This window comes from Salmo salar, chromosome ssa06 (assembly GCF_905237065.1).
Source record: "Salmo salar chromosome ssa06, Ssal_v3.1, whole genome shotgun sequence".
Lineage (NCBI taxonomy): Eukaryota > Metazoa > Chordata > Actinopteri > Salmoniformes > Salmonidae > Salmo > Salmo salar.
The window spans coordinates 83627573-83655333 of record NC_059447.1 but is presented as its reverse complement, the minus strand read 5'-3'; the positions used below and the strand labels follow the sequence as shown (position 1 = coordinate 83655333).

Genomic DNA, 27761 nt, shown 5'->3' with positions numbered 1-27761 from the left:
TCTCTTCCAGATGGCTTCTGGAGACGCGTCTGAAATCAGTGCCAGGAGATGTCTTCTCCAACCTGGTAAACATATCAAGGATGTGAGTGAATCACAATCAGCACGATCACATTCACCAGCTTCTCGTTAAAGTCCTAAGGCTTTGTATTTAAATTCCTGTGAATCACACAATCATCAGGATGATACACTTGTTTCTCACTGTTATTCCCTACCTTTGGCTCTCACTTCTGCTCTTCTCTTTCTCTCTCTAGTTCTCTTCTCTCTCCCCCCCCCTCTCTCTCTCTCTCTCGCTTCTCTCCCCCCTCTCTTCTCTCTTCCCCACCTCTCTCTCTTCTCTCTCTCGCACCTCTCTTCCCCTCTCTCTTTTCTGTTCTCACCACTCTCTCTCTTTTCTCTTCCCCCTCTCCTCTCTTCCCCTCTCTCTTCTGTCTTCACCACTCTCTATCTCTCCTCTCTTCCCCCTCTCTTCTCTCTCTCTTCCCCTCTTTCCTCTCTTCCCTACTCTTTCTATCTCTCTCTTTTCTCTTCTCTCTTTCGCTCTCTCCTCTCTCTCTCTTCCCCCTCTCTCTCTCTCTCTTCTCTCTTCCCCCCTATCTCTCTCGTCCCTTTCCTTTTTCATCATCAGTATGATCACATGTTTCTTGTTAAAGCCACAAAGCTCTATAAAGCTATATTTAAATTCCAGCGACTTACTAAACCACCTGTTGCATGTCTCTTATTCTCCAGAGGGGGAAAAACATCAGATCCAAGCCTCTCTCTCTCTCTCTCCATCTGATCTGTTTTCTGTTTGGTATCACTGCTGTCTGCTAATCACAGTTAATGCCATCCTAGAATAGGAATGTCGGCATTCCCACCGCAAGGGCCTAGGCATCAGCAAGGTATTCAGTAGAGCTGTTCTATGGATTGGTGCTTTTTTAGGATTTTAGTTTTTGGTCAAAAAAGACTGTAAAATCAACAGAAATTCAGCTGAAAATAATTTTGGACATCTGTTCCCAAGTATGAAAAAAATATACAATAATAGACAGTGTCTGAATTTAATCAAAGTATGTAATTGAAAATAACAATCATTTCAATCTCTTTTTTTGGGCTTAGTTGTGGTCATTTTGCAGTGTACACATTTTGATCATTACAGTATGTTCCTGCCGCGGCTGAATCTAGTTGCCTACCCCTGGTTTAGTTATTGTGGTAAAATATACACTAGGTACATAAAGGTGGAAAGGGGCATCACCAAGCTAAAACGCAAGATGAAAATGAGAAACCAAGTCATTTTTTAGACACTTAATCTGAAAATAAACATTCTGCCAAGCCTTGATCTCAGCCTGTGAGGCCAATGGCAATGTCCAAGTCAGCTACGAGGAAAGAGAGAGAAAGCAAAGAGTATTATTTTCTTCTGCCTCAGCCAGTACATAGTAGCCTGGTGCTTCTATATTGGAAAATAGGATACTGTAATGGAGACACTTTTTCATCTGTAATCAGTTTTTGAGATCAACCCCCTTAATTAGGGAGCAGTGAAATATCATTGATTAGCTACTATCTACTATACTATAGTCTACTGAACTTTAAACACTAAGCCTGCTTTCTCCCAGTGAACAGACTGATTCCATTTATCATATAGATTCAGTCTAAGTCTCTGTTTATTTTATATGCCATTAAATCACGCTAACTACACACTAGTTACTCAGTAATAACAAATGAAACTAATACTGATGACTAAGGTGAAAATGTTGCATACTGTACATACCTGTTAATTGATTGTATTTAGAGGCTATGTGAGAGGTGGGTAGTTGAGTAGATTGGACATTAGAATGGAGTCAACAGACAGTAGATTGGACATTAGAATGGAGTCAACAGACTGTAGATTGGACATTAGAATGGAGTCAACAGACAGTAGATTGGAGTCAACAGACAGTAGATTGGACATTAGAATGGAGTCAACAGACTGTAGATTGGACATTAGAATGGAGTCAACAGACAGTAGATTGGAGTCAACAGACAGTAGATTGGACATTAGAATGGAGTCAACAGACAATAGATTGGACATTAGAATGGAGTCAACAGACAGTAGATCTTGGAGTCAACAGACAGTAGATTGGACATTAGAATGGAGTCAACAGACAGTAGATTGGACATTAGAATGGAATCAACAGACAGTAGATTGGACATTAGAATGGAATCAACAGACAGTAGATTGGACATTAGAATGGAATCAACAGACAGTAGATTGGACATTAGAATGGAGTCAACAGACAGTAGAATGGAGTCAACAGACCGTAGATTGGACATTAGAATGGAGTCAACAGACAGTAGATTGGACATTAGAATGGAATCAACAGACAGTAGATTGGACATTAGAATGGAGTCAACAGAGAGTAGATTGGACATTAGAATGGAGTCAACAGAGAGTAGATTGGACATTAGAATGGAGTCAACAGAGAGTAGATTGGACATTAGAATGGAGTCAACAGACAGTAGATTGGACATTAGAATGGAGTCAACAGACAGTAGATTGGACATTAGAATGGAGTCAACAGACAGTAGATTGGACATTAGAATGGAGTCAACAGACAGTAGATTGGACATTAGAATGGAGTCAACAGACAGTAGATTGGACATTAGAATGGAGTCAACAGACAGTAGATTCGACATTAGAATGGAGTCAACAGACTGTAGATTGGACATTAGAATGGAGTCAACAGACTGTAGATTGGACATTAGAATGGAATCAACAGACAGTAGATTGGACATTAGAAAGGAATCAACAGACAGTAGGTTGGACATTAGAATGGAATCAACAGACAGTAGATTGGACATTAGAATGGAGTCAACAGACAGTAGATTGGACATTAGAATGGAGTCAACAGACAGTAGAATGGAGTCAACAGACCGTAGATTGGACATTAGAATGGAATCAACAGACAGTAGATTGGACATTAGAATGGAGTCAACAGACAGTAGATTGGACATTAGAATGGAGTCAACAGACAGTAGATTGGACATTAGAATGGAGTCAACAGACAGTAGATTGGACATTAGAATGGAGTCAACAGACAGTAGATTGGACATTAGAATGGAGTTAACAGACAGTAGATTGGACATTAGAATGGAGTCAACAGACAGTAGATTGGACATTAGAATGGAGTCAACAGACAGTAGATTGGACATTAGAATGGAGTCAGCAGACTGTAGATTGGACATTAGAATGGAGTCAACAGACAGTAGATTGGACATTAGAATGGAGTCAACAGACAGTAGATTGGACATTAGAATGGAGTCAGCAGACTGTAGATTGGACATTAGAATGGAGTCAACAGACAGTAGATTGGACATGTGTGGCCATTAGAATGGAATCAACAGACAGTAGATTGGCCATATTAAAGTATTGTTTTTTTCCCAGATATATATCAGTGGATCTGACGCTGAAGAGGCTGGAGAGGCATTCATTCTATAACCTGAAGAAAATCACCCACATGTGAGTGACTTACTAATGTAATATAGGCCATTTAGCAGATGCTTTGATCCAAAGTGCCAAAAGTTATGCGTGCATACATTTTTACGTATTGGTTGCCCCAGGAAACGAACCCACAATCCTGGTGTTGCAAGCGCCATGCTCTACCAACTATGCTCTAACAACTGAGTCATACAGGACCACCATTACCAATGGGTAAATTCTCTTGATTTCCATCACTGGCTATAACATGAAGTGTATTTCCCCTTGACAAAATGCCAGTTTGTAGGCATTTGAGTATAGTTGTATCAACTAAATTATTATTAAGTAACTGGTTCCACAGACTTGTTTTAGTTTACACAACTTTTTGGTCAAAGTGTTACCAGGACTTTACATTTTTAGTTGTCCCAAACTTTCAGTCAACTTAAAATGTGTTCACTCAATTAGGCTCATGTTCATTCAACTAGAAAGTATTATTTATGGCATCTTACCTATAAAAAAAGTATTTGGAGCTAATTACACACACAGCACTTTTAACATACAACTTCACATACATGATTACATGTTAATTGAAACAGTTATTATTATTCAACATGCCCTCACCTGGGATTTGTACTCACAATCTCTTGATTGGATTCCATCTACTTCCCCAGAGTCAGATGAACTTGTGGAAACCATTTTTATGTCTGTGTCCAGTATGAATGAAATTAGAGGTAGTTTTGCAAGCCATTGCTAACTAGCATTTGTGCAATGGCTAGACGTCTATGTGCATCTTGCTAGCGTTAGCGCAACTACCTTCAACTTATTTCTTACTGGACACAGAGACATAAATATCCTAAAAAATGGTATCCACAAGTTCATCTGACTCTTTGCCAAAATCCCAAAGTATCCCTGTAATCCTAAAATACACAGAAATACATCTCAAACTGGAAAACATTATGTTTACCTTGTCGTTCACTTTCAAGTGTGTGTGTGTGTAGCTACCCCTTTCCTGCAGTCAAATGATCTAGTGGCCTCATGGGTGGAATGTTACAAGCATTTTGCTACACACACACAATAACATCTGCTAAATGTGTGTATGTGCCCAATAACATTTGATTCATTAATAGTTTTCATAATTAGTACACTTTTTTTTTACGCTGAAAACCTGGTGACAAATGTTTTGTAATATTTTTCAGTCTTCTGTGATGTATAGAAAGTGTAATATTAATATGCAAACTCAAAATTGAATGCATTTTAAATCTGTATCTGAAGTGGTACAGGTGTCTTCTTTTTTTAAAGCCCATAACCATGTGTGTGAGGTGTATACCTTTGTTTCAAAGTATGTAGGTAAGTAGGTAACACTCTGTGCACACTGCAGTAAAAGGTTAAGCATTTTCTGTTTTCCATTTCAGAGAGATCCGGAATGCGAGGAGTCTGTCATACATAGACCCAGAAGCATTTAAAAACCTTCCAAACCTGAAATACCTGTGAGCACTTTTAGACATCATATACAATGTATTAAAAGCATCATTCTGACAGCATTGAAAACGCTATTGTGAGTCCTCCTAACCACTGACAATGCTACTTTAACACAAGATGCAAGAGATGAGACTTGTCTTCAAATATTTGGCTTGGACAAAGGACCCATAATTGATCAATATATATATATTTAAGTCTTTTTTTTTGTTGGTTCCTTCTAGGGGTATTTTCAATACTGGCCTCACCATCTTTCCTGATCTCACCAACATTCACTCAGATGACATGAACTTCATACTGTAAGAAAACTAGTAGGCAGAACTTTTGTTATTTGTCACTCAGGTCTTACAAGTCTATTACAATCCACCAACCATAGTATTCTATATCTAAAATCCCATACTCAAAACCTCCTTTCTTCAGTAATAGGGAGGGTTTTCCAACCCAACATGCCTTGGCTAGTCTGGTGTCAGTGGTTACTGTAGTACCTGGAGATGTACTTAGCTGTTTCCCACTCTGACAACGTTTTCTATATTTGCGACGCCACCTCAATTCCTCTTGTTTCTCCCCACAGTGAGATCACTGATCATCCTTACATCTCTGAGGTCCCAGCCAACTCATTCCGCGGTATTACCAACCAAGTGCTGACAGTGTGAGTACACGGCCCTAGCTCTAGTGTTTCACTGGTGTTGTCACTATAAGGGATAGGCCATTACATTACCCTCACTTGCAGTCTCAGAGTGTGCTGTGGCCAGCCCAGAGAGGATTTCCCTAACGTCTACCGGCGAGAAACTACCATTACATTAGATGCCAAAGCTATGGGCACATTGGTCACATTGGAAAAGAGATTCATGAGACCACAAGCTCAATAAGCTAAGTAGTTGGTTTTGAAGGGGAGAAAATAATATCGAAAATGTTGTAGTGATTTTGATCACTAAATTGCATACACAGGCAAATCCCTCAGCACAAAAGTATGCATGTTGTTCACCACCTACTGTAGCATTGTCATTACTGATTTTAATATGACCTGTACAACCAGAAACACATTGAAAGTTAGTCAGTGGGTTGGTGCTTAATAACTCAATTACCCAGTGATTACTTCAGTAAAAATGTCACCTTTATGAATATTTTCTAATGTTGTTATTCTCTTACAGGATGTTGTACAGTAACGGCTTCACAGACATCCAACATCATGCTTTCAACGGGACCAAACTGGATGCTGTGTAAGTCATTTAGCTGATATCATTAACACAGTAGAATGGAATAGACTATGGAATGTAATAGAATGTAGAATATACAATATAGAATAGTCCCAGTCAGTATTAGATAGAACGTTGCAGCCCTGCCTGCCTGTGGGGAAAACAACCTGTTGCTTTCTAGGTTACCCCATTGGCTCACAGCAAATACTTGACCATGCAGTTTTCTTGATGTCTGCTTGTTTTAGCCAATTACAAATCTTAATTTAATAAAAGTACAACATGTCTAAAGATTACTTTTCAACATTGCCTGCTCCAGAGTTTTCTCACTACTTAGAAAAACATCATATTGTAGGGCTTCCCTCACGCCCCTTTTCATGACGGTGCTAGCAGCCAGGTGAATGAATGAGGGCTAGCTAGTTACCGACCAGAACATTAAGCTAGCCAAGACAAACAATGCAAACAAATGGACTATACAGCTACAAGTAGTGAGTGGAGTTACAAACGGACTATACTAAACAAGTTAAATGTCTTACCTGTGATAAAATGTTTTCCACACACAGAGCTACGTGTAGCCTACTTGGACATCCGGCTCCCCACATTTCCCACTCTCCCACATCGGATATCCTGAAGCCACAGGGCTCTTCTCGCAGGCTCTATTTTCCTACATGGGAGCATTGGGAACCTTTCCTGTAGGTCTGGATTTTTGACCTGGTTACAAATACCTTAAACAACACAGCAGCTTTTCGTTTTGTTATCTCTGTGTAACAAAATTATGTTACTTAATATTTTGACTTGAGTAAACCATTTTTGATGTCTGGCATGTATATTTCCTTACTCAAAATTACACTTACCCTACACAAGCAGTAGGATCACTGCTACATCTGAACTAGTTCTCTCAGATCACGGCTACATCTGAACTAGTTCTCTCAGATCACGGCTACATCTGAACTAGTTCTCTCAGACGTGCTTAGAGCGAGATTAACCCCAGCCTTGATTAGGAAGCTCTAGTTGTCATGGGATAAAAAGGATATTTTAGGAGGGTGATTTCAGGAAGTCCGCATCAAAGCATCAAATTACCTCTATTTCCCTATCCTGGGTACCAGTCTCTTTAGAACTCTGTGTTGTTGTCTGTGTCACACTGCTTTGCTTTATCTTGGTCAGGTCGCAGTTGTAAATGAGAACTTGTTCTCAACTAGCCTACCTGGTTAAATAAAGGTGCATTTTTTTTTTTTTTTTTTTAAGAACAGGTGTGTCAAACGCATTCCACGGAGGGCCTAGTGTCGCAGGGTTTTGGTTTAAATTATTAATTAGTGACCTTAATTCATCAACCAAGTACAAGGGAGGAGACACCCGCAGACACTCAGCCTTCTGTGGAATAAGTTTGACACCTGTGCTTTAGATAATCCACTGCATGTACTCCTGTGCCAAAGATACTGGCCTTTCTGCTATCTTCAAATATCAACAGTCTATCATTAATGAGCTCGAGGAGAACAGTGGATATGATCCTGATTTGATGACCCTCACAGCTATCCTCCAAGCACAACGATTATGCAAATATTGGAACTCTATCACTTTTTCTCTCTCCACAGAACACCTTGGTATCCAGTTGCTAAGCAACCATTTTTTGTTAGTCCAGAGGAAACCAGTCTGACAAAAGTTGCTAGTTTAAGGTTAAATTCCCAAACTAAATACATACTGCAATTCCAACCACAGAATGTCTTAGTTTTTAGCCTGAAAATACAACAACTTGCCTAGCTAAGGAGTGTAATGTTAGCTAAAGAGACTGATACTCAGACTACTATTTACCAAGGGAGAAAAGCACTATAAAGGGTCTCGTTTTTAAATGTAGATTTCATCTTACTGGGGACTGACCTGGATTTGCATTCAATTAAGTTTTAATAATACATTATTTTATATGTAGAGCACTTCTCATTAAATGCAGAAATCACAAAGCTCTGAAATGGGGATAAAACCAAGCACTGCTTTCTGTGTCACAATTTCAACTCCCCTCTTCCTTTTGGGCACCTCTCTGTTCCCTTTCCAGTCAGGATATGAAACATTAATATGTCTCTGACCCTCTCATCCCTCTATCCCTCCATTTAACCATTTACCCCAAGTCAACCCTAGCTGGTCCTTATGTAGTTGTAATTAAACCAATGGGCAGTCACTTTAGTCAGTCTTACCACACTGCTGTTTGTGTTGGAAGGAGCGCGCTCAGAGAGAGAACTGATCCTGGAGTGTGTGTGTGTGTGCGTTTGTGTGCCACTGTGTGTATAGATGTCTGTGTGTGAGTTGATCCCTGGGTCTGTAATACCAAGACCAACACTCCCCCCACACATTTATTATCATGTAGGGATTCTACAATATGTTTCTGAAGTACCTTCTCCGATGGCTAATTTAAAACAACACTCAGGATAAGATCTGATCCATCCGAAGTCAGTGTTGCTTCAGAAAGCGGTGAAAATATTAGGTGTTTTTGAGCTATCAGGATGATTACAGTGATTGAAGTGTGTCGGTTACATTCTTGTGTGTGTGTGTGTGTGTGTGTTCTCTCTCCAGGTACCTCCATAGAAACAGGCGTCTGACCAGGATGGATGAAAGGATGTTTTCTGGCACTGTCAGTGGCCCAATGCTTCTGTGAGTATTAATTAGTCCTTTATTTAACCAAGGAAATCCCATTCCTTTTTTATTTAACCAGGGAAATCCCATTCCTTTTTTATTTAACCAGGGAAATCCCATTCCTTTATTTAACCAGGGAAATCCCATTCCTTTTTTATTTAACCAGGGAAATCCCATTCCTTTATTTAACCAGTTCATTCGTTTTTATTTAATCAGGGAAGTCACATTGAGAATGATATTTCTTTTTCAGGTGTGCGCTGGACAAATGTATTTCTCACTGCATTGCCCAACACTTTCAGTTAATATCTGATGTTAGTCGCTCAAACACATTTGACAGATTGGTGGACTGGTACAAATGTCATGTACAGTTGAAGTGAGAAGTTTACATACACCTTAGCCAAATACATTTAAACTCAGTTTTTCCTAGTAAAAATTCACTGTCTTAGGTCAGTTAGGATCACCACTTTATTTTAAGAATGTGAAATGTCAGAATAATAGTAGAGAGAATGATTTATTTCAGCTTTTATTTATTTCATCACATTCCCAGTGGGTCAGAAGTTTACATACACTCAATTAGTATTTGTCAGCATTGCCTTTAAATTGTTTAACTTGGGTCAAACGTTTCAGGTAGCCTTCCACAAGCTTCCCACAATAAGTTGGGTGAATTTTGGCCCATTCCTCCTGACAGAGCTGGTGTAACTGAGTCAGGTTTGTAGGCCTCCTTGCTCGCACATGCTTTTTCAGTTCTGCCCACAAATGTTCTATGGGATTGAGGTCAGGGCTTTGTGATGGCCACTCCAATACCTTGACTTTGTTGTCCTTAAGCCATTTTGCAACAACCTTTGAAGTATGCTTGGGGTCATTGTCCATTTGGAAGACCCGTTTGCGACCAAGCTTTAGCTTCCTGACTGATGTCTTGAGATGTTGCTTCAATATATCCACATAACTTTCCTCCCTCATGATGCCATCAATTTTATGAAGTGCACCAGTCCCTCCTGCAGCAAGGCACCACCACAACATGATGCTGCCTCCCCCGTGCTTCACGGTCGGGATGGTATTCTTAGGCTTGCAAGCCTCCCCCTTTTTCCTCCAAACATAACGATGGTCATTATGGACAAACAGTTATATTTTTGTTTCATCAGACCAGAGGACATTTCTCCAAAAAGTACAATCTTTGTCCTCATGTGCAGTTTCAAACCGTAGTCTGGACTCGTTTTACCGTGGATATAGATACTTTTGTTCCGGTTTCCTCCAGCATCTTCACAAGGTCCTTTGCTGTTGTTCTGGGATTGATTTGCACTTTTCGCACCAAAGTACGTTCATCTCTAGGAGACAGAACGCGCCTCCTTCCTGAGCGGTATGATGGCTGCATGGTCCCATGGTGTTTATACTTGCGTACTATTGTTTGTACAGATGGACGTGGTACCTTCAGGCGTTTGGAAATTGCTCCCAAGGATGAACCAGACTTGTGGAGGTCTAAAATTGTTTTTCTGAGGTCTTGGCTGATTTCTTTAGATTTTCACATGATGTAAAGCAAAGAGGCACTGAGTTTGAAGGTAGGCCTTGAAATACATCCACAGGTACACCTCCAATTGACTCAGAAGATGTCAATTAGCCTATCAGAAGCTTCTAAACGCCATGACATAATTTTCTTGAATTTTCCAAGCTCTTTAAAGGCACAGTCAACTTATCGTATGTAAAATTCTGACCCACTGGAATTGTGATACAGTGAATTATAAGTGAAATAATCTGTTTGTAAGCAATTGTTGGAAAAATGACTTGTGTCATGCACAAAGTAGATGTCCTAACTGACTTGCCAAAACTATAGTTTGATTAACAATACATTTGTGGAGTGGTTGAAAAATGAGTTTTAATGACTCCAACCTAAGTGTATGTAAACTTCCAACCTAAACTGTATCCAATGTTCCAGTTTTAAATGTCAACTATTTTACATTTTTTGTTAAAAGAAATTAAGATCCATTAATGTTGGATTAATCAAGAGAGTTATACAATATGTGGTTTGTTTTGAACTTTTACAGCAAAAGTTTATATTGCAGTATAATATAATCAGATTATTATTAGTCAATATCTAAATTAGTAAAAAAAGAAATAAAAAACATGAATTTCCTGATTTACAATGTCATTTCCTAACTGCCATGAATAATTAATGGTTAAGTTATATTTTTTTGTCCCTCCATTTTCCTATTCATAAATACGGAGGAGGAGGAGAAACATGTCTGTGAGAAACACAATAGATCAGCTTAAAGGCCCAGTGCAGTCAAAAACGAGATTTCTTTCCTGTGTTTTATATATATTTCCACACTGAGGTTGGAATAATATTGTGAAAATGATGATAATCAAATTAAATTGTATTAGTCACATGTGCCGAATACAACAGGTGTAGACCTTACAGTGAAATGCTTACTTACAAGCCCCTTACCAACAATGTAGTTTAGAAATACAAAATAGAATAATTGAGTTAATATGTACATGTAGGTGGAGTTATTAATAAAGTGACTATGCATAGATAATAACAGAGTAGCAGCGGCGTAAAAGGGGGGGGGGGCAATGCAAATAGTCTGGGTAGCCATTTGATTAGATGTTCAGGAGTCCTATGGCTTGGGGGAAGAAGCTGTTTAGAAGCCTCTTGGACCTAGACTTGGCGCTCCGGTACCGCTTGCCGTGCAGTAGCAGAGAGAACAGTCTAAGACAAGGGTGGCTGGAGTTTTTGACAATTTTTAGGGCCTTCCTCTGACACCGCCTGATTTTGAGGTCCTGGATGGCAGGAAGCTTGGCCCCAGTGATGTACTGGGCCACACACACTGCCATCTGTAGTGCCTTGCAGTCGAAGGCTGAGCAGTTGCCATACCAGGCAGTGATGCAACCAGTCAGGATGCTCTCGATGGTGCAACTGTAGAACCTTTTGAGGATTTGAGGACCCATGCCAAGTCTTTTCAGTCTTCTGAGGGGGAATAGGTTTTGTCGTGCCCTCTTCACGACTGTCTTGGTGTGCTTGGACCATGTTGGTGGTGTTGGTGATGTGGACACCAAGGAACTTGAAGCTCTCAACCTGCTCCAATACAGACCTGTCGATGGGAATGGGAGCGTGCTCTGTCCTCCTTTTCCTGTAGTCCACAATAATCTCCTTTGTCTTGATCACGTTGAGGGAAAGGTTGTTGTCCTGGCACCACACGGCCAGGTGTCTGACCACCGCCCTATAGGCTGTCTAGTCATTGTCGGTGATCAGGCCTACCACTGTTATGTCATTGGCAAACTTAATGATGGTGTTGGAGTCAGTTTGACCGTGCAGTCATGAGTGAACAGGGAGTACAGGAGGGGACTGAGCACGTACCCCTGAGGGGACCCTGTGTTGAGGATCAGCGTGGCGGATGTGTTGTTACCTACCCTTACCACTTGGGGATGACCTGTCAGGAATTCTAGGATCCAGTTGCAGAGGGAGGTGTTTGGTCCCAGGGTCCTTAGCTTATTGATGAGCTTTCAGGTTACTATGGTGTTGAATACTGAGCTGTAGTTAATGAATAGCATTCTCACATAGGTGTTCCTTTTGTCCAGGTGGGAAAGGGCAGTGTGGAGTGCAATAGAGATTGCATCATCTGTGGATCTGTTGGGGCGGTATGCAAATTGGAGTGGGTCTAGGGTTTCTGGGATAATGGTGTTGATGTGGGCCATGACCAGCCTTTGAAAGCACTTAATGGCTACAGACATGAGTGCTACGGGTCGGTAGTCATTTAGGCAGGTTACCTTAGTGATCTTGGGACAGGGACAATGGTGGTCTGCTTAAAATATGTTGGTATTACAGACTCGGACAGGGAGAGGTTGAAAATATCAGTGAAGACACTTTCCAGTTGGTCAGCACCTGCTCGCAGTGCACATCCTGTTAATCCATCTGGCCCTACGGCCTTGTGAATGTTGACCTGTATAAATATTTTACTCACATCGGGTGCGAAGAGCGTGATGACACAGTCATCCCGAACAGCTGGTGCTCTCATGCATGTTTCAGTGTTATTTTCCTCGAAGCGAGCATAGAATAAGTTTAGCTCATCTGGTAGGCTCGTGTCACTGGGCAGCTCTCAGCTGTGCTTCTCTTTGTAGTCTATAATGGTTTGCATGCCCTGCCACATCCAACGAGCATCAGAGCCGGTGTAGTACGACTCGATCTTAGTCCTGTATATAAACTTTGACTGTTTGATGGTTCGTCAGCAGGCATAGCGGGATTTCTTATTTGCTTCCTGGTTCAAGTCCTGCTCCTTGAAAGCAGCAGCTCTAGCCTTTAGCTCAGTGCGGATGTTGCCTGTAATCTATGGCTTCTGGTTGGGGTATGTACGTACGGTCACTGTGGGGACGACGTCATCGACGCACTTATTGATGAAGCCAATGACTGATGTGGTGTACTCCATCATGCCATAGGAAGAATCCCGGAACATATTCCAGTCTGTGCTAGCAAAACAGTCCTTTAGTTTAGCATCTGCTTCAGTTGACCACTTTATTGACCGAGTCACTGGTGCTTCCTGCTTTAATTTTTGCTTGTAAGCAGGAATCAGGAGGGTATAATTATTGTCAGATTTGCCAAATGGAGGGAGAGCATAGTATGCATCTCTGTGTGTGGCGTAAAGGTGGTCCAGAGTTTTTTTCCCTCTGGTTGTATATTTAACATGCTGATAGAAATTCGGTAAGACCAATTTAAGTTTCCCTGCATTAAAGTCCCCGGACACTAGGAGCGCCGCCTCTGGATGAGCGTTTTCCTGTTTACTTATGGCGGAATACAGCTCATTGAGTGCGGTCTTAGTGCCAGCATCAGTCTGTGGTGGTATGTAGACAGCTATGAAAAATACAGATAAACTCTCTAGGTAGATAGTATGGTCTACAGCTTATCATGAGATACTCTACCTCAGCCGAGCAAAACCTTGAGAATTCCTTAGATAGCTAACTATCTAGTTAGGTGTCATATCCCTAATTAATAAATAAGACATTTTCGTATTTTCTCAGACCCAGTCCGGTCAAGGCACACTTGCCATGCTTATAACGTTAACTTGGGGCAACAGGGTTAGGTAGCTGGCTAGCTTGTTTAGTTCTTTATCTAGCTAGCTGGCTAGTTCATGATCTGAAGTTCGATTTCAATAGTATAACAACAAGTGGTTGCCTAGCTAAGAATATTACAAATGATTGTCAGGTATACTCAGGGAGTCAGGAAGCAGGTGCAGAAGTAGAGTTTTATAACAATGATGCAAGGCAGATTAACAAAACAAGGGATGCTATTGAACATGAAAGCAAACCAATACTGCCTGTTGACTGAGGCTACTGAGGGATATATAAAGGGATGGTAATCAAGGTGATGATGAGATCCAGGTGTGCGTAATGATGGGGAGCAGGTGTACGTAATAAAGGTTGCCAGGGCCGGTGGTTAGTAGACCGGCGACATCGAGCTCTGGAGAGAGGGAGCGGGAGTAGGCATGACAATGATTGCAGTTTATTTTTTTCTCAACACCCGCCTCCTTAATCCAGAAGCCAGCCGCACCAATGTGTCGGAGGAAGCACTGTTCAACTGACGACCAAGGTCAGCCTGCAGGCACCTGGCAAGCGATAAGGAGTCGCGAGAGCGTGATGAGCCAAGTAAAGGCCCCCAGGCCAAACCCTCCCCAAACCCGGACGACATTGGGCCAATTGTGTGCCGCCCTATGGAACTCCGGATCACGGTCGGTTGTGATACAGCCCGAGATCGAACCTAGGTCTGTAGTGATGACTCAAGCACTGTGATGCAGTGCCTTAGACCGCTGCGCCACTCGGGAAGCCCCATGATTGCAGTTTCTGGTATTTTGGACGCAGTATTTGCAGCATACTGCAGTCAGATTGCAGTACACTGTTGTATGACTGTAGTTAGAGTGCAGTATAACAGCGTATGCTGCAAATACCACTTTTCTTTACTGCAGTAATGTTGCAGTGTAACTGCAGTTACAGTGCAGGATAACTGCAGATCAAATGCAGTACACTGCAGTTATTCTGCAATTATTGCATCCAAAATACCACAGTCGACTACAGTTACTGCACTTTTACTGCGCTATCAAAACTGCAATAGCTACCCCAGAAGTTGCTAAAAACATCTGTATCAAAGATGTTTGTGAGGGACTTTATCATACAGCAAACGGAAGTCAATGTAGTAGGGAGAAAGCCTATCTCCAGTTTCAAAACGGTCATCACTGTTGACAAAATGCTTGATTGTTATTCTGTATTTTGCCTAGCTAGGATAAAACAAGTGCAACTGCGTGGGAAGTTGGGATGTGGCTGGCTGGCAGGCAGCAGCAGCATGATCGCCATCCTTTTTCTGCCTCTGAGATGGTTGCATGTCGGGGAGAATGGTGGACTACATAGCCCTCTCAGGACTAAGGCCTTGTTTCAAGTACTTCAGAAATCCTTCTTCCCTTCCTTCCGTGACATAATCACTGACCTGGATTGGTGAAAGTAATAATTATACCCATCTAATCACTTATCTCTATGTTTACTTAAGAAAGGAAGGATGGGTGACTATTTCTATTCTATAAATATTGGAGCAGGGCCCATGTCCTAGGCCTGGCTGAGTGGTGAGGTCAACCACATGAGGTCATGGCTTAAACATCTCTGATTGACAATCGGCCAGTCTTCGACCCACACTGTTATTCTCCAGTGCTGCTCTGTGTCGTCTGTGTGTGTGTGTGTGTGTGTGAGAGAGAGTCTGATTTATTTGATGCGTTGTTTGGCTTACCTTTTTATTGTAATATTGTTAAGTCATTTAACTCGTATGCTAGAAGAGGAAACATCTTGTTAATGTTCTGTCCCTCACCCACGTTCCAGCCTTATTCTAAAATCGATTAAATTAATACAAAAATACCATCACTCAATACCCCATAATTACAAAGCGAGAACAGGTTTTTCAAAATGCTTGCAAATGTATTACAAATAAACATGAATACCTTATTTACATAAGTCTTCAGACCCTTTGCTATGAGACTCGAAATTGAGCTCAGGTGCATCCTGTTTCCATTGATCATCCTTGAGATGTTTCTACAACTTGATTGGAGTCCACCTGTGGTAAATTCAATTGATTGGCCATGATTTGGAAAGGCACACATTTGTCTAAATAAGGTCCCACAGTTGACAGTGCATGTCAGAGCAAAAAACAAGCCATGAGGTTGAAGGAATTGTCCGTAGAGCTCCAAGACAGGATTGTGTCGAGGCAAGGATCTGGTGAAGGATACCAAAAAATGTCTGCATTGAATGTCCCCAAGAACACAGTGGCCTCCATTTTTAAATGGAAAAAGATTGGAACCACCAAGACTCTTCCTAACTGAGCAGTTTGGCCTGGCCAACCTGAGCAGTCGGGGGAGAAGGGCTTTGGTCAGGGAGGTGATCAAGAACCCGATGGTCACTCTGACAGAGCTCCAGAGTTCCTCTGTGGAGATGGGAGAACCTTCCAGAAGGACAACCATCTCTGCAGCACTCCACCAATCAGGCCTTTGTGGTAGAGTGGCCAGATGGAAGCCACTCCTCAGTAAAAGGCACATGACAGCCCGCTTAGAGTTTGCGAAAAGGCACCTAAAGGACTCTCAGACCATGAGAAACAAGATTCTCTGGTCTGATGAAACCAAGATTGAACTCTTTGGCCTGAGTACCAAGCGTCACGTCTGGAGGAAACCTGGCACTATCCCTACTGTGAAGCACGGTGGTGAAAGTGTCATGCTGTGGGGATGTATTTCAGCAGCAGGGACTGGGAGACTAGTCAAGCTCATGGGAAATAGGAATGGAGCAAAGTACAGAGAGATCCTTGATGAAAACCTGCTCAAGAGACCTCAAACTGGGGTGAAGGTTCACCTTCCAATAGGACAACAACCCTAAGCACACAGCCAAAACAACGCAGGAGTAACTTAGGGACAAGTCTCTGAATGTCCTTGAGTTGCCCAGCCGACCCCACACTTGAACCCGATTGAACATCTCTGGAGAGACGCTCCCCATCCAAACTGACAGAGCTTGAGAGGATCTGCAGAGAATGTGAGAAACTCCCCAAATAAATGTGTGCCAAGCTTGTAGCGTCATATCCAAGAAGACTCAAGGCTGTAAACGCTGCCGAAGGTGCTTTAACAAAGTACTGAGTACTTACAGTATGTAAATGTGATATTTCAGTTTCATTATTGGGTATTGTGTATAGATTGAAGAGGGGGAAAAAACTATTTAGTCCATTTTAGAATAAGGCTGTAACGTAACAAAATATGGAAAAAGTCAAGGGGTCTGAATATTTTCTGAATGCGCTGTATGTAGTGGTAATCACACAGGATGCTTTAGGAGAAATGGATGTAACGTAGCTGTGAATATCCCAGTGAGATTCTGTCTTTGTCATGGCGACGGTGGACAATGAAAAACAGCATGTTTAATTAGTTAAAGACGATGGAAGAGTAGTGGACACTATTGCAGGAACCAGATGTAGGTTTGGTATTTTGCATTCCATTTCAGAGATGTCACTAGTCTAACAATTGGCGAATAAATAAGCATTTGGCAAAAATGTTTATCCCAGATTTGGAGGTTTGGCAAAACATGTAGCCATGCATATCAAAACAACTAAAAGGGGAGGAGGTGTTGCTGTCATAAACAGGGCAAACATAAACTATCACTTGGTGTAATCTGCTTTAGTGAAGTTTATGAACCATCTTGGCCTATGATTCCGAATACCATTCCAGCACTTTTACGCACAAACACACATTGACACACACAAACTGACTCATGCACACACACACCGACACACACGCTGGCACACAGGCACCCACACTGACAGACACGTGACACACACACACTCTCCCATGTTAGAGGGGACCAAATATGTGTGACCCCAGCTATATAAACTCTATGACCCTGTGTGACCTCCAGCTGTCATCTCAATTTCCTGGCAGTGGTGTGAACTGTTATTTACTGTTAATGAACTCTGTATGAACTCTACTTGTCCTCTGTGTATGAACTATTGTGAACTGTTATGACCTCTTAATAACTCTCTATGAACCCTGCATGTCAGGAGTAGAGGTTGACCGATTCATCGGAATGGCCGATTTAATTAGGGCCGATTTCAAGTTTTCATAACAATCGGTAATCGGCATTTTTGGACGCCGATTATGGCTGATTACATTGCACTCCACGAGGAGACTGCGTGGCAGGCTGACTACCTGTTACGCGAGTGCAGCAAGGAGCCAAGGTAAGTTGCTAGCTAGCATTCAACTTATCTTATTAAAAAAATTATCAATCTTAACATAATCACTAGTTAACTACACATGGTTGATATTACTCATTTATCTAGCTTGTCCTGCATTGCAAATAATTGATGCGGTGCCTGTTAATTTCTCATTGAATCACAACCTACTTCGCCAAAAGGGTGATAATGAAACAAGCGTATTCGCGAAAAAAGCACTGTCGTTGCACCAATGTGTACCTAACCATAAACATCAATGCCTTTCTTAAAATCAATACACAAGTATATATTTTTAAACCTGCATATTTAGTTAATATTGCCTGCTAACATGAATTTCTTTTAACTAGGGAAATTGTGTCACTTCTCTTGCGTTCTGTGCAAGCAGAGTCAGGGTATATGCAGCAGTTTGGGCCGCCTGGCCCATTGCGAACTGTGTGAAAACCATTTCTTCCTAACAAAGACCGTAATTCATTTGCCAGAATTGTACATAATTATGACATAACATTGAAGGTTGTGCAATGTAACAGCAATATTTAGACTTAAGGATGCCACCTGTTAGATAAAATACGGAACGGTTCCGTATTTTACTGAAAGAATAAACGTTTTGTTTTCGAAATGATAGTTTCCGGATTTGACCATATTAATGACCTAAGGCTCGTATTTCTGTGTGTTTATTATGATTAAGTCTATGATTTGATAGAGCAGTCTGACTGAGCAGTGGTAGGCAGCAGCAGGCTCGTAAGCATTCATTCAAATTGCACTTTCCTGCATTTGCCAGCAGCTCTTCGCTATGCTTCAAGCATTGCGCTGTTTATGACTTCAAGCCTATCAACTCCCGAGATTAGGCTGGCAATACTATAGTGCCTATGAGAACATCCAATAGTCAAAGGTATATGAAATACAAATGGTATAGAGAGAAATAGTCCTGTAATTCCTACAATAACTACAACCTAAAACTTTTTACCTGGGAATATTGAAGGCTCATGTTAAAAGGAACCACCAGCTTTCCTGTGTTCATGTTCTGAGCAAGGAACTTATTAAACGTTTTTTTTACATTGCACTTTTACTTTCTTCTCCAACACTGGGTTTCTGCATTATTTAATCCAAATTGAACATGTTTCATTATTTATTTGAGACTAAATTGATTTTATTATGTATTATATTAAGTTCAAATAAGTGTTAATTTAATATTGTTGTAATTGTCATAATAATGACTATATATATATATATATATATATATATAAAGATATATATCTTATAAGTCAATTAATCAGTATCAGCTTTTTTTGGTCCTCCAATAGTCGGTATCGGCGTTGAAAAATCATAATCGGTCGACCTCTAGTCAGGACCCCCTTTATGAGCCCTCAGTAACCTCCAGCTGTCGTGTCTGTCTTCCCTAACAGTGACGTGTCCCTGACGGCCGTGTCGTCCCTCCCCACGGCAGGGCTGGAGTCTCTCAGGGAGCTGATGGCCCGCAGCGCCTGGAACCTCAAGAAGCTTCCGCCAATCAAAACCTTCAAACACCTGACCACCGCTGACCTCACCTACCCCTCTCACTGCTGCGGCTTCAAGAACCTCAAGAAGAAACGAGGGTGAGTTAGAATAGAGATTCTATTATAGAGGCTATGTCATACATTTTAGAGGCTATTTATACAGAACATTTGAATAAAAGCTATACAAAGTATACAAATGTTCTGTGTAAATAGAAAGTAAGCATTTCACTGTTGTATTCAGCGCATGTAACAAATACAATTTTATTTGAATAGCCTCTACAATATATTATATGGATTATACATGTTTTATATTTTAGTCTAAATATATTTATCTTTTTAGAGGCTATTCATACAGAACATTTGTATTTAACCTTTTATAAACTGTATAGTTTATACATATTATGTTAACAGACCATAAATGTCTACATTATAGTTTTCTTGGGAAGTGTTATTATATGATACAAGATCAGTACTTGTTGCATTTACAACTTGTCTAAGTCCTGTCATCTGTGGCTCGACTGCATTCTTTGTATGGAATGTTGGCATATTGGCAGTTAATTTGAAAATGCACGTAATCATTGCAGTAAAACTGGCTGGCTGGCTAGCTAGCTAATAAACTTACTGTGCACAATATCTTCAAATTCATTGTTTTACACAATATCTTATCACAGCACTGAGTGACCAACTCCCTTATCAAAATGGCTAACCTTTTATACCGTCATAAAAAGGTTCATGTCCATTCTAATTCCTAACTCTATGCGAGTTCATTTATATGGGAGATGTGAAAGGCCTTAGCCTGGTCCCAGACCTGTTTGTGCTTTCTTGCCAACAACTATGGTCATTGTCATTCCAAACATGATAACAACTATATAAATTGACTATACAGCACAAACAGATCTGGGACCAGGCTAGAAAGGCTTGCAACGTGTGTTTGGTGATGTTTTTGTTGAGTTGCTGTTTGTGTGGTTAACACATGATAATTTGTTATTCTGTCTAGGAGTTTGTAAATAAATAACACTTGGATCCTTAAACTGTAGACACATGAACCAGTAAACTTGATGATAATGATGGTTTGGTAAATGAAAAGCAAATTATAGAGTGAAGTAGGCTTACAACCCTGGTACTGTAGTGTAGTAGTGTGTATTGTAGACTTACCAACCCTGGTAGTGTAGTAGTGTGTATTGTAGACTTACCAACCCAGGTAGTGTAGTAGTGTGTATTGTAGACTTACCAACCCAGGTAGTGTAGTAGTGTGTATTGTAGACTTACCAACCCTGGTACTGTAGTGTAGTAGTGTGTATTGTAGACTTACCCACCCTGGTACTGTAGTGTAGTGTGTATTGTAGACTTACCAACCCTGGTACTGTAGTGTAGTAGTGTGTATTGTAGACTTACCAACCCTGGTACTGTAGTGTAGTAGTGTGCCTTGTAGACTTACCAACCCTGGTACTGTACTGTACTGTAGTAGTGTGTATTGTGGACTTGCCACCCTGGTACTGTACTGTAGTAGTGTGTATTGTGGACTTGCCACCCTGGTACTGTACTGTAGTGTAGTAGTGTGTATTGTAGACTTACCAACCCTGGTACTGTAGTGTAGTAGTGTGTATTGTAGGCTTACCAACCCTGGTGCTGTAGTGTAGTAGTGTGTATTGTAGACTTACCAACCCTGGTACTGTAGTGTAGTAGTGTGTATTGTAGACTTACCCACCCTGGTACTGTAGTGTAGTGTGTATTGTAGACTTACCAACCCTGGTACTGTACTGTAGTAGTGTGTATTTTAGACTTACCAACCCTGGTACTGTACTGTAGTGTAGTAGTGTGTATTGTAGACTTACCAACCCTGGTACTGTAGTGTAGTAGTGTGTATTGTAGGCTTACCAACCCTGGTGCTGTAGTGTAGTAGTGTGTATTGTAGACTTACCAACCCTGGTACTGTAGTGTAGTAGTGTGTATTGTAGACTTACCCACCCTGGTACTGTAGTGTAGTGTGTATTGTAGACTTACCAACCCTGGTACTGTAGTGTAGTAGTGTGTATTGTAGACTTACCAACCCTGGTACTGTAGTGTAGTAGTGTGCATTGTAGACTTACCAACCCTGGTACTGTACTGTACTGTAGTAGTGTGTATTGTGGACTTGCCACCCTGGTACTGTACTGTAGTAGTGTGTATTGTAGACTTACCAACCCTGGTACTGTAGTGTAGTAGTGTGTATTGTAGACTTACCAACCCTGGTACTGTACTGTAGTAGTGTGTATTGTAGACTTATCAACCCTGGTACTGTAGTGTAGTAGTGTGTATTGTAGACTTACCAACCCTGGTACTGTACTGTAGTGTAGTAGTGTGTATTGTAGACTTACCAACCCTGGTACTGTAGTGTAGTAGTGTGTATTGTAGACTTACCAACCCTGGTACTGTAGTGTACTGTAGTAGTGTGTATTGTAGACTTACCAACCCTGGTACTGTAGTGTAGTAGTGTGTATTGTAGGCTTACCAACCCTGGTACTGTAGTGTAGTAGTGTGTATTGTAGACTTACCAACCCTGGTACTGTACTGTAGTAGTGTGTATTGAAGACTTACCCACCCTGGTACTGTAGTGTAGTGTGCCTTGTAGACTTACCAACCCTGGTACTGTAGTGTACTGTAGTAGTGTGTATTGTGGACTTGCCACCCTGGTACTGTACTGTAGTAGTGTGTATTGTGGACTTGCCACCCTGGTACTGTAGTGTAGTAGTGTGTATTGTAGACTTACCAACCCTGGTACTGTACTGTAGTAGTGTGTATTGTAGACTTATCAACCCTGGTACTGTAGTGTAGTAGTGTGTATTGTAGACTTATCAACCCTGGTACTGTACTGTAGTGTAGTAGTGTGTATTGTAGACTTACCAACCCTGGTACTGTACTGTAGTAGTGTGTATTGTAGACTTACCAACCCTGGTACTGTAGTGTACTGTAGTAGTGTGTATTGTAGACTTACCAACCCTGGTACTGTACTGTAGTAGTGTGTATTGTAGACTTACCAACCCTGGTACTATACTGTACTGTAGTGTAGTAATGTGTATTGTAGACTTACCAACTCTGGTACTGTACTGTAGTAGTGTGTATTGTAGACTTACCAACCCTGGTACTGTAGTGTACTGTAGTAGTGTGTATTGTGGACTTGCCACCCTGGTACTGTACTGTAGTAGTGTGTATTGTAGACTTACCAACCCTGGTACTGTACTGTAGTGTAGGAGTGTGTATTGTAGACTTACCAACCCTGGTACTATACTGTAGTGTAGTAGTGTGTATTGTAGACTTACCAACCCTGGTACTGTAGTGCAGTAGTGTGTATTGTAGACTTACCAACCCTGGTACTGTACTGTAGTGTAGTAGTGTGTATTGTAGGCTTACCAACCCTGGTACTATACTGTAGTAGTGTGTATTGTAGACTTACCAACCCTGGTACTGTAGTGTAGTGTGTATTTTAGACTTACCAACCCTGGTACTGTACTGTACTGTAGTAGTGTGTATTGTAGACTTACCAACCCTGGTACTGTACTGTAGTGTAGTAGTGTGTATTGTAGACTTACCAACCCTGGTACTGTACTGTAGTGTAGTAGTGTGTATTGTAGACTTACCAACCCTGGTACTGTACTGTAGTGTAGTAGTGTGTATTGTAGACTTACCAACCCTGGTACTGTACTGTATTGTGCATTGAGTAAAGTTACAGTATGATGAATGGCTGTTCAATGGCACAGCTGTACTACTTCAGTGTGGATGTTATTGGCGTGAATTCAACTCTGACGCGTTTACCTACACTTTTTTATTATGCAGCTTTAATTACTGTCAGTCAACACTGTTATTGTAGGAAGGCCAACGTCTGAGCAAGACTAATGACCCTCTCAAAATATTCATACGTTTTTCTTATTTAACTGGGTATATAATTAATATGATTGCCGGACCCAGGAGTGTATGAAGAGGTATTTTGCATTTATTTGTTTTCACTCAACTTCAACTTACCGACATTCACCATTTTTAATGTTGCAACTTACAATGTCCGTCACATACTCAACTGATTCTTTCACATACAATAATTATTGCTCACAAAAACACATTCATCTATCAATCAAATTTGATCTCAATCAAACCGAATTCAGAAAGCCCTTCGTCAAAGTCACGCGTCACAAAAGGCTTTTTCAGTAACCCGGCCTGGATATTGCAGATACCTGGAGTACATCATCTGTAACCTGACAGCATTCTACGACCAGCAGCAGAAGAGGTCCATAGGTCCTCTCACAGTCCCATCCCTTCAGGGAGAGCCCACTGCAGACACAGCCGACCAGGAGCCCAGTGAGGGGGGCTTCAGAGATACCCAGGGAGACCCCTGGAAAGACTTCCACAGCAGCCTCAACTACCACGCCTACTTCGGTGGGCAGCCGGACGATGACGTGGGCTTCGGGGAGACGCTGAAGGTAAGAGGGGATCACCTGTTTCAATCCCAGCACTGACTGTGGGAAAATCTGGTGGGGGTCGGAAACCAGAGGGATCGTGGGTGGGCGGAAACCAGAGGGTATCTGGTGGGGGTGGGCCGGAAAAAGGTATTGGCCGGAAACCAGAGGGTATCTGGTGGGGGTGGGCCGGAAAAGAGGGTATTGGTGGGCCGGAAACCAGAGGTATCTTGGGGAAACCAGAGGTATTGTGGGGGAAACAGAGGGTATCTGGTGGGGGGTGGGCCGGAAACCAGAGGGTATCTTTAATACTTAAAAGTTACATATCACTAAAATTTAGACTTGAAATCTTTTGGACATCAGAGCAACCTTGAGGGAATCATATTTGAGTCAGAAAAGGATGTTCATATAATAGGTAAGATATACAAAACCTCGCAGAGAGCATATCCAACTGACAATCTCTCAGAAAAAAATATGAACTATTGGAACCAAGACTTAAAAATAACTTGTTAGCACAAGATGGACAGACAGTTGGAGCATATCTAACCAAATTACAGTTAAAGAAAATGTACGCTTAATCTAGTATAAACTAATGTTTAGAATGTATTATACAAGAGACAAAATTCACAAATGTCCTAAGTGTAAAACTAGTATGATCCATGCTTTCTGGGAATGCTTTAAGGTCTGGAAGTTGTGGGTGGAGCTAGAAAGTTGGCTGTCAGAAGTATTACAATATAAACGTACTTTTATTCCGTCTGGACATTTCAAGACATACGTAGACACTGGGGACGGGAGTGTGAGCAGGTGTAGTGAGATACGTATACTAAAAACTTGGAAAGCAATCAATCTGCCATCATTAACATAATTTAAGGCCAAATGGAAAACAATAATGCAGGCACAAGGGATGGGAATGTGACCAGGCACTAGGGATGGGAATGTGACCAGGCACTAGGGACGGGAGTGTGACCAGGCACTAGGGACGGGAGTGTGACCAGGCACTAGGGACGGGAGTGTGACCAGGCACTAGGGACGGGAGTGTGACCAGGCACTAGGGACGGGAATGTGACCAGGCACTAGGGACGGGAGTGTGACCAGGCACTAGGGACGGGAGTGTGACCAGGCACTAGGGACGGGAGTGTGACCAGGCACAAGGGACGGGAGTGTGACCAGGCACAAGGGACGGGAGTGTGACCAGGCACAAGGGACGGGAGTGTGACCAGGCACAAGGGACGGGAGTGTGACCAGGCACAAGGGACGGGAGTGTGACCAGGCACAAGGGACGGGAGTGTGACCAGGCACAAGGGACGGGAGTGTGACCAGGCACAAGGGACGGGAGTGTGACCGGGCACAGGGGACGGGAGTGTGACCAGGCACAAGGGACGGAGTGTGACCAGGCACAAGGGACGGGAGTGTGACCAGGAGGGAGAGTGTGACAGGCACAGGGGACGGGAGTGTGACCGGGCACAGGGGACGGGAGTGTGACCGGGCACAGGGGACGGGAGTGTGACCGGGCAGGCACTGGGGACGGGAGCGTGACCGGGCAGGCACTGGGGACGGGAGCGTGACCGGGCACGCACTGGGGACGGGAGCGTGACCGGGCACGCACTGGGGACGGGAGCGTGACCGGGCACGCACTGGGGACGGGAGCGTGACCGGGCAGGCACTGGGGACGGGAGCGTGACCGGGCAGGCACTGGGGACGGGAGCGTGACCGGGCAGACACTGGGGACGGGAGTGTGAGCATGCGGGTCTGGGCAGATGAGATGTAGCCATTGTGTGCATCTGTAAGTTGTTCGTAGTATAACTTTGTATGTGGAGTGGAAAGGAATGAAAAATCAAATATATATTTTTTTAAATTTCTTTGATACCATGTCCTGCCGTTGTGCACTTGAGCAAGGCAATTGTCTCATCTTACAGAACCCGCAGGAGGACACCAGCCAGGACTTTGACAATCGCTATGACTACGTGGTCTGTGAGGAGGGCGAGGAGGTGACCTGCGCCCCTGCACCCGACGATTTCAACCCGTGCGAGGACATCATGGGCTTCAGCTTCCTGCGTGTGTCTGTGTGGTTTGTGTCTCTGCTGGCTGTAGTAGGTAACATGGTGGTGCTACTGGTCCTCCTCACCTCCCACTACAAGCTCTCCGTCTCACGCTTCCTCATGTGTCACCTGGCCTTCGCTGACCTCTGCATGGGGATATATCTCCTCCTCATCGCCTCAGTGGACCTTCACACCCAGGCGGAGTACTACAACCACGCCATCGACTGGCAGACGGGGCCGGGCTGCGGGTTGGCGGGGTTCTTCACGGTGTTCGCCAGCGAGCTGTCGGTGTATACGCTGACGGTGATTACACTAGAGAGGTGGTACGCAATAACGTTCGCCATGAGGCTGGACAGGAAGTTGCGTCTGCCACACGCCACTGCTGTGATGCTGGCTGGATGGTTGTTCTGCCTCCTCCTAGCGATGCTCCCCCTAGTGGGTGTTAGCAGCTACCAGAAGGTCAGTATTGATTAATTGATTGGTTGATTCAAGGATCCATCCCCCCAAAAATCTTTGTTTTCTTTCTTTATGTATTAATTGATTGATGTATTGATTGGTGATTTATTTGATCTTTATCTATCAGGTCAGTATCTGCCTGCCCATGGATACCCAGTCCACCATGGCCCAGGTCTACATTGTCTCAGTCTTGATCCTAAACATCCTGGCATTCCTGGTGATCTGTACCTGTTACATGAAGATCTACTACGCCGTGCACAACCCTTACTACTGCTCAGGGTCTAAAGACACCAACATTGCCAAACGCATGGCCATCCTCATCTTCACTGACTTCCTGTGTATGGCGCCCATCTCGTTTTACGCCATGTCGGCCGTTGTTGACCGGCCGCTTATCACCGTGTCCAACTCTAAGATCCTACTGGTGCTCTTCTACCCTCTCAACTCCTGTGCCAACCCCTTCCTGTACGCCATCTTCACCAAGGCTTTTAGGGGGGATGTCTTTATCCTGCTCAGTAAGGTGGGGCTGTGCCAGCGTCGGGCGCAGCTCTTCAGAGGGCAAGCAGTCAGTTCGAAGGGTAGCAGTAGGGTGTGCCAGGGGGGTAAAAAGAGAGACACTGACAGGAAGAGGACAGGAGGACCAGAGGAGGTACCCATTCACCTGCAGGAGTATTCTGGGTCTGGTCACACATACATTCAGCCGGCCTCACAACAGCCCAGTCCTGAGGAAAGCCATAGCCTGGAAACGTGAGCCCTAACTCAGCCGGGGGGATCAGAGAGGACCACGGTGGTCCCAGTGGCGGTTTGATTGGTTAGGGGAGAGGAGCCACAGTGTTGCAGCTGGATGTTAGAAGTGAACTGTTGGGATACTTTACAGCAATCTAGTATTTTCTCTGCACTTTTACACGTGTTTGAATGTTTTCATCATTTCGGCTGTGATATTGTTTTTGCAATTAATCTGTTGCGGAATATTATGTGTCGGTGAGATATTCTTGTCAATTGCACCGAAACTTCTTTAGGATATGATATCCTGTTTGGGCACTTCTGTTGTTGTTTATTCTAAAGATTAAGTGGGTGTTGAAACTGTTGCTAAATATCAGTTTCATCAGAAAGCTAAGTTTATTTACATGTTTGATTAAACTTGAGATGAACCAGAGTTGGGTCCAAAAAATAATAATCTCTGGTGGATTATGGTTATCATTGATATATCACATTTATTAAATTGATTAATCATACATACCAGACCAAAAATTATATATATTTTTTTGACAGTAACTGGAACTCTAAAATATCTTCACTACTTACAGAGCTAAAGAAAAAGGAGAACTTTGACATAGGTCTGAAATGTGATATTTTAATTCTCAAACTTCACACCTATGGAAGTAAAAAGTACCAGAGATTCCTGTGA

General features: G+C 42.5%; 1 protein-coding gene across 1 annotated transcript in view; it reads left to right on the top strand.

The window, feature by feature from the left end:
* Window positions 1-27310, top strand: part of LOC100136379 (thyrotropin receptor) — a 36239-nt gene extending 8929 nt beyond the window's left edge. The window contains exons 2-12 of the mRNA XM_014206059.2: window positions 11-82; window positions 3395-3469; window positions 4840-4914; window positions 5128-5202; window positions 5475-5552; window positions 6055-6123; window positions 8659-8736; window positions 19345-19533; window positions 23636-23885; window positions 25778-26359; window positions 26484-27310. Coding sequence (XP_014061534.2) covers window positions 11-82; window positions 3395-3469; window positions 4840-4914; window positions 5128-5202; window positions 5475-5552; window positions 6055-6123; window positions 8659-8736; window positions 19345-19533; window positions 23636-23885; window positions 25778-26359; window positions 26484-27104 — 2164 coding nt within the window. The 3' untranslated portion in view covers window positions 27105-27310. The remainder of the gene's footprint in view (window positions 1-10; window positions 83-3394; window positions 3470-4839; window positions 4915-5127; window positions 5203-5474; window positions 5553-6054; window positions 6124-8658; window positions 8737-19344; window positions 19534-23635; window positions 23886-25777; window positions 26360-26483) is intronic.
* Window positions 27311-27761: the final 451 nt, after the last annotated feature.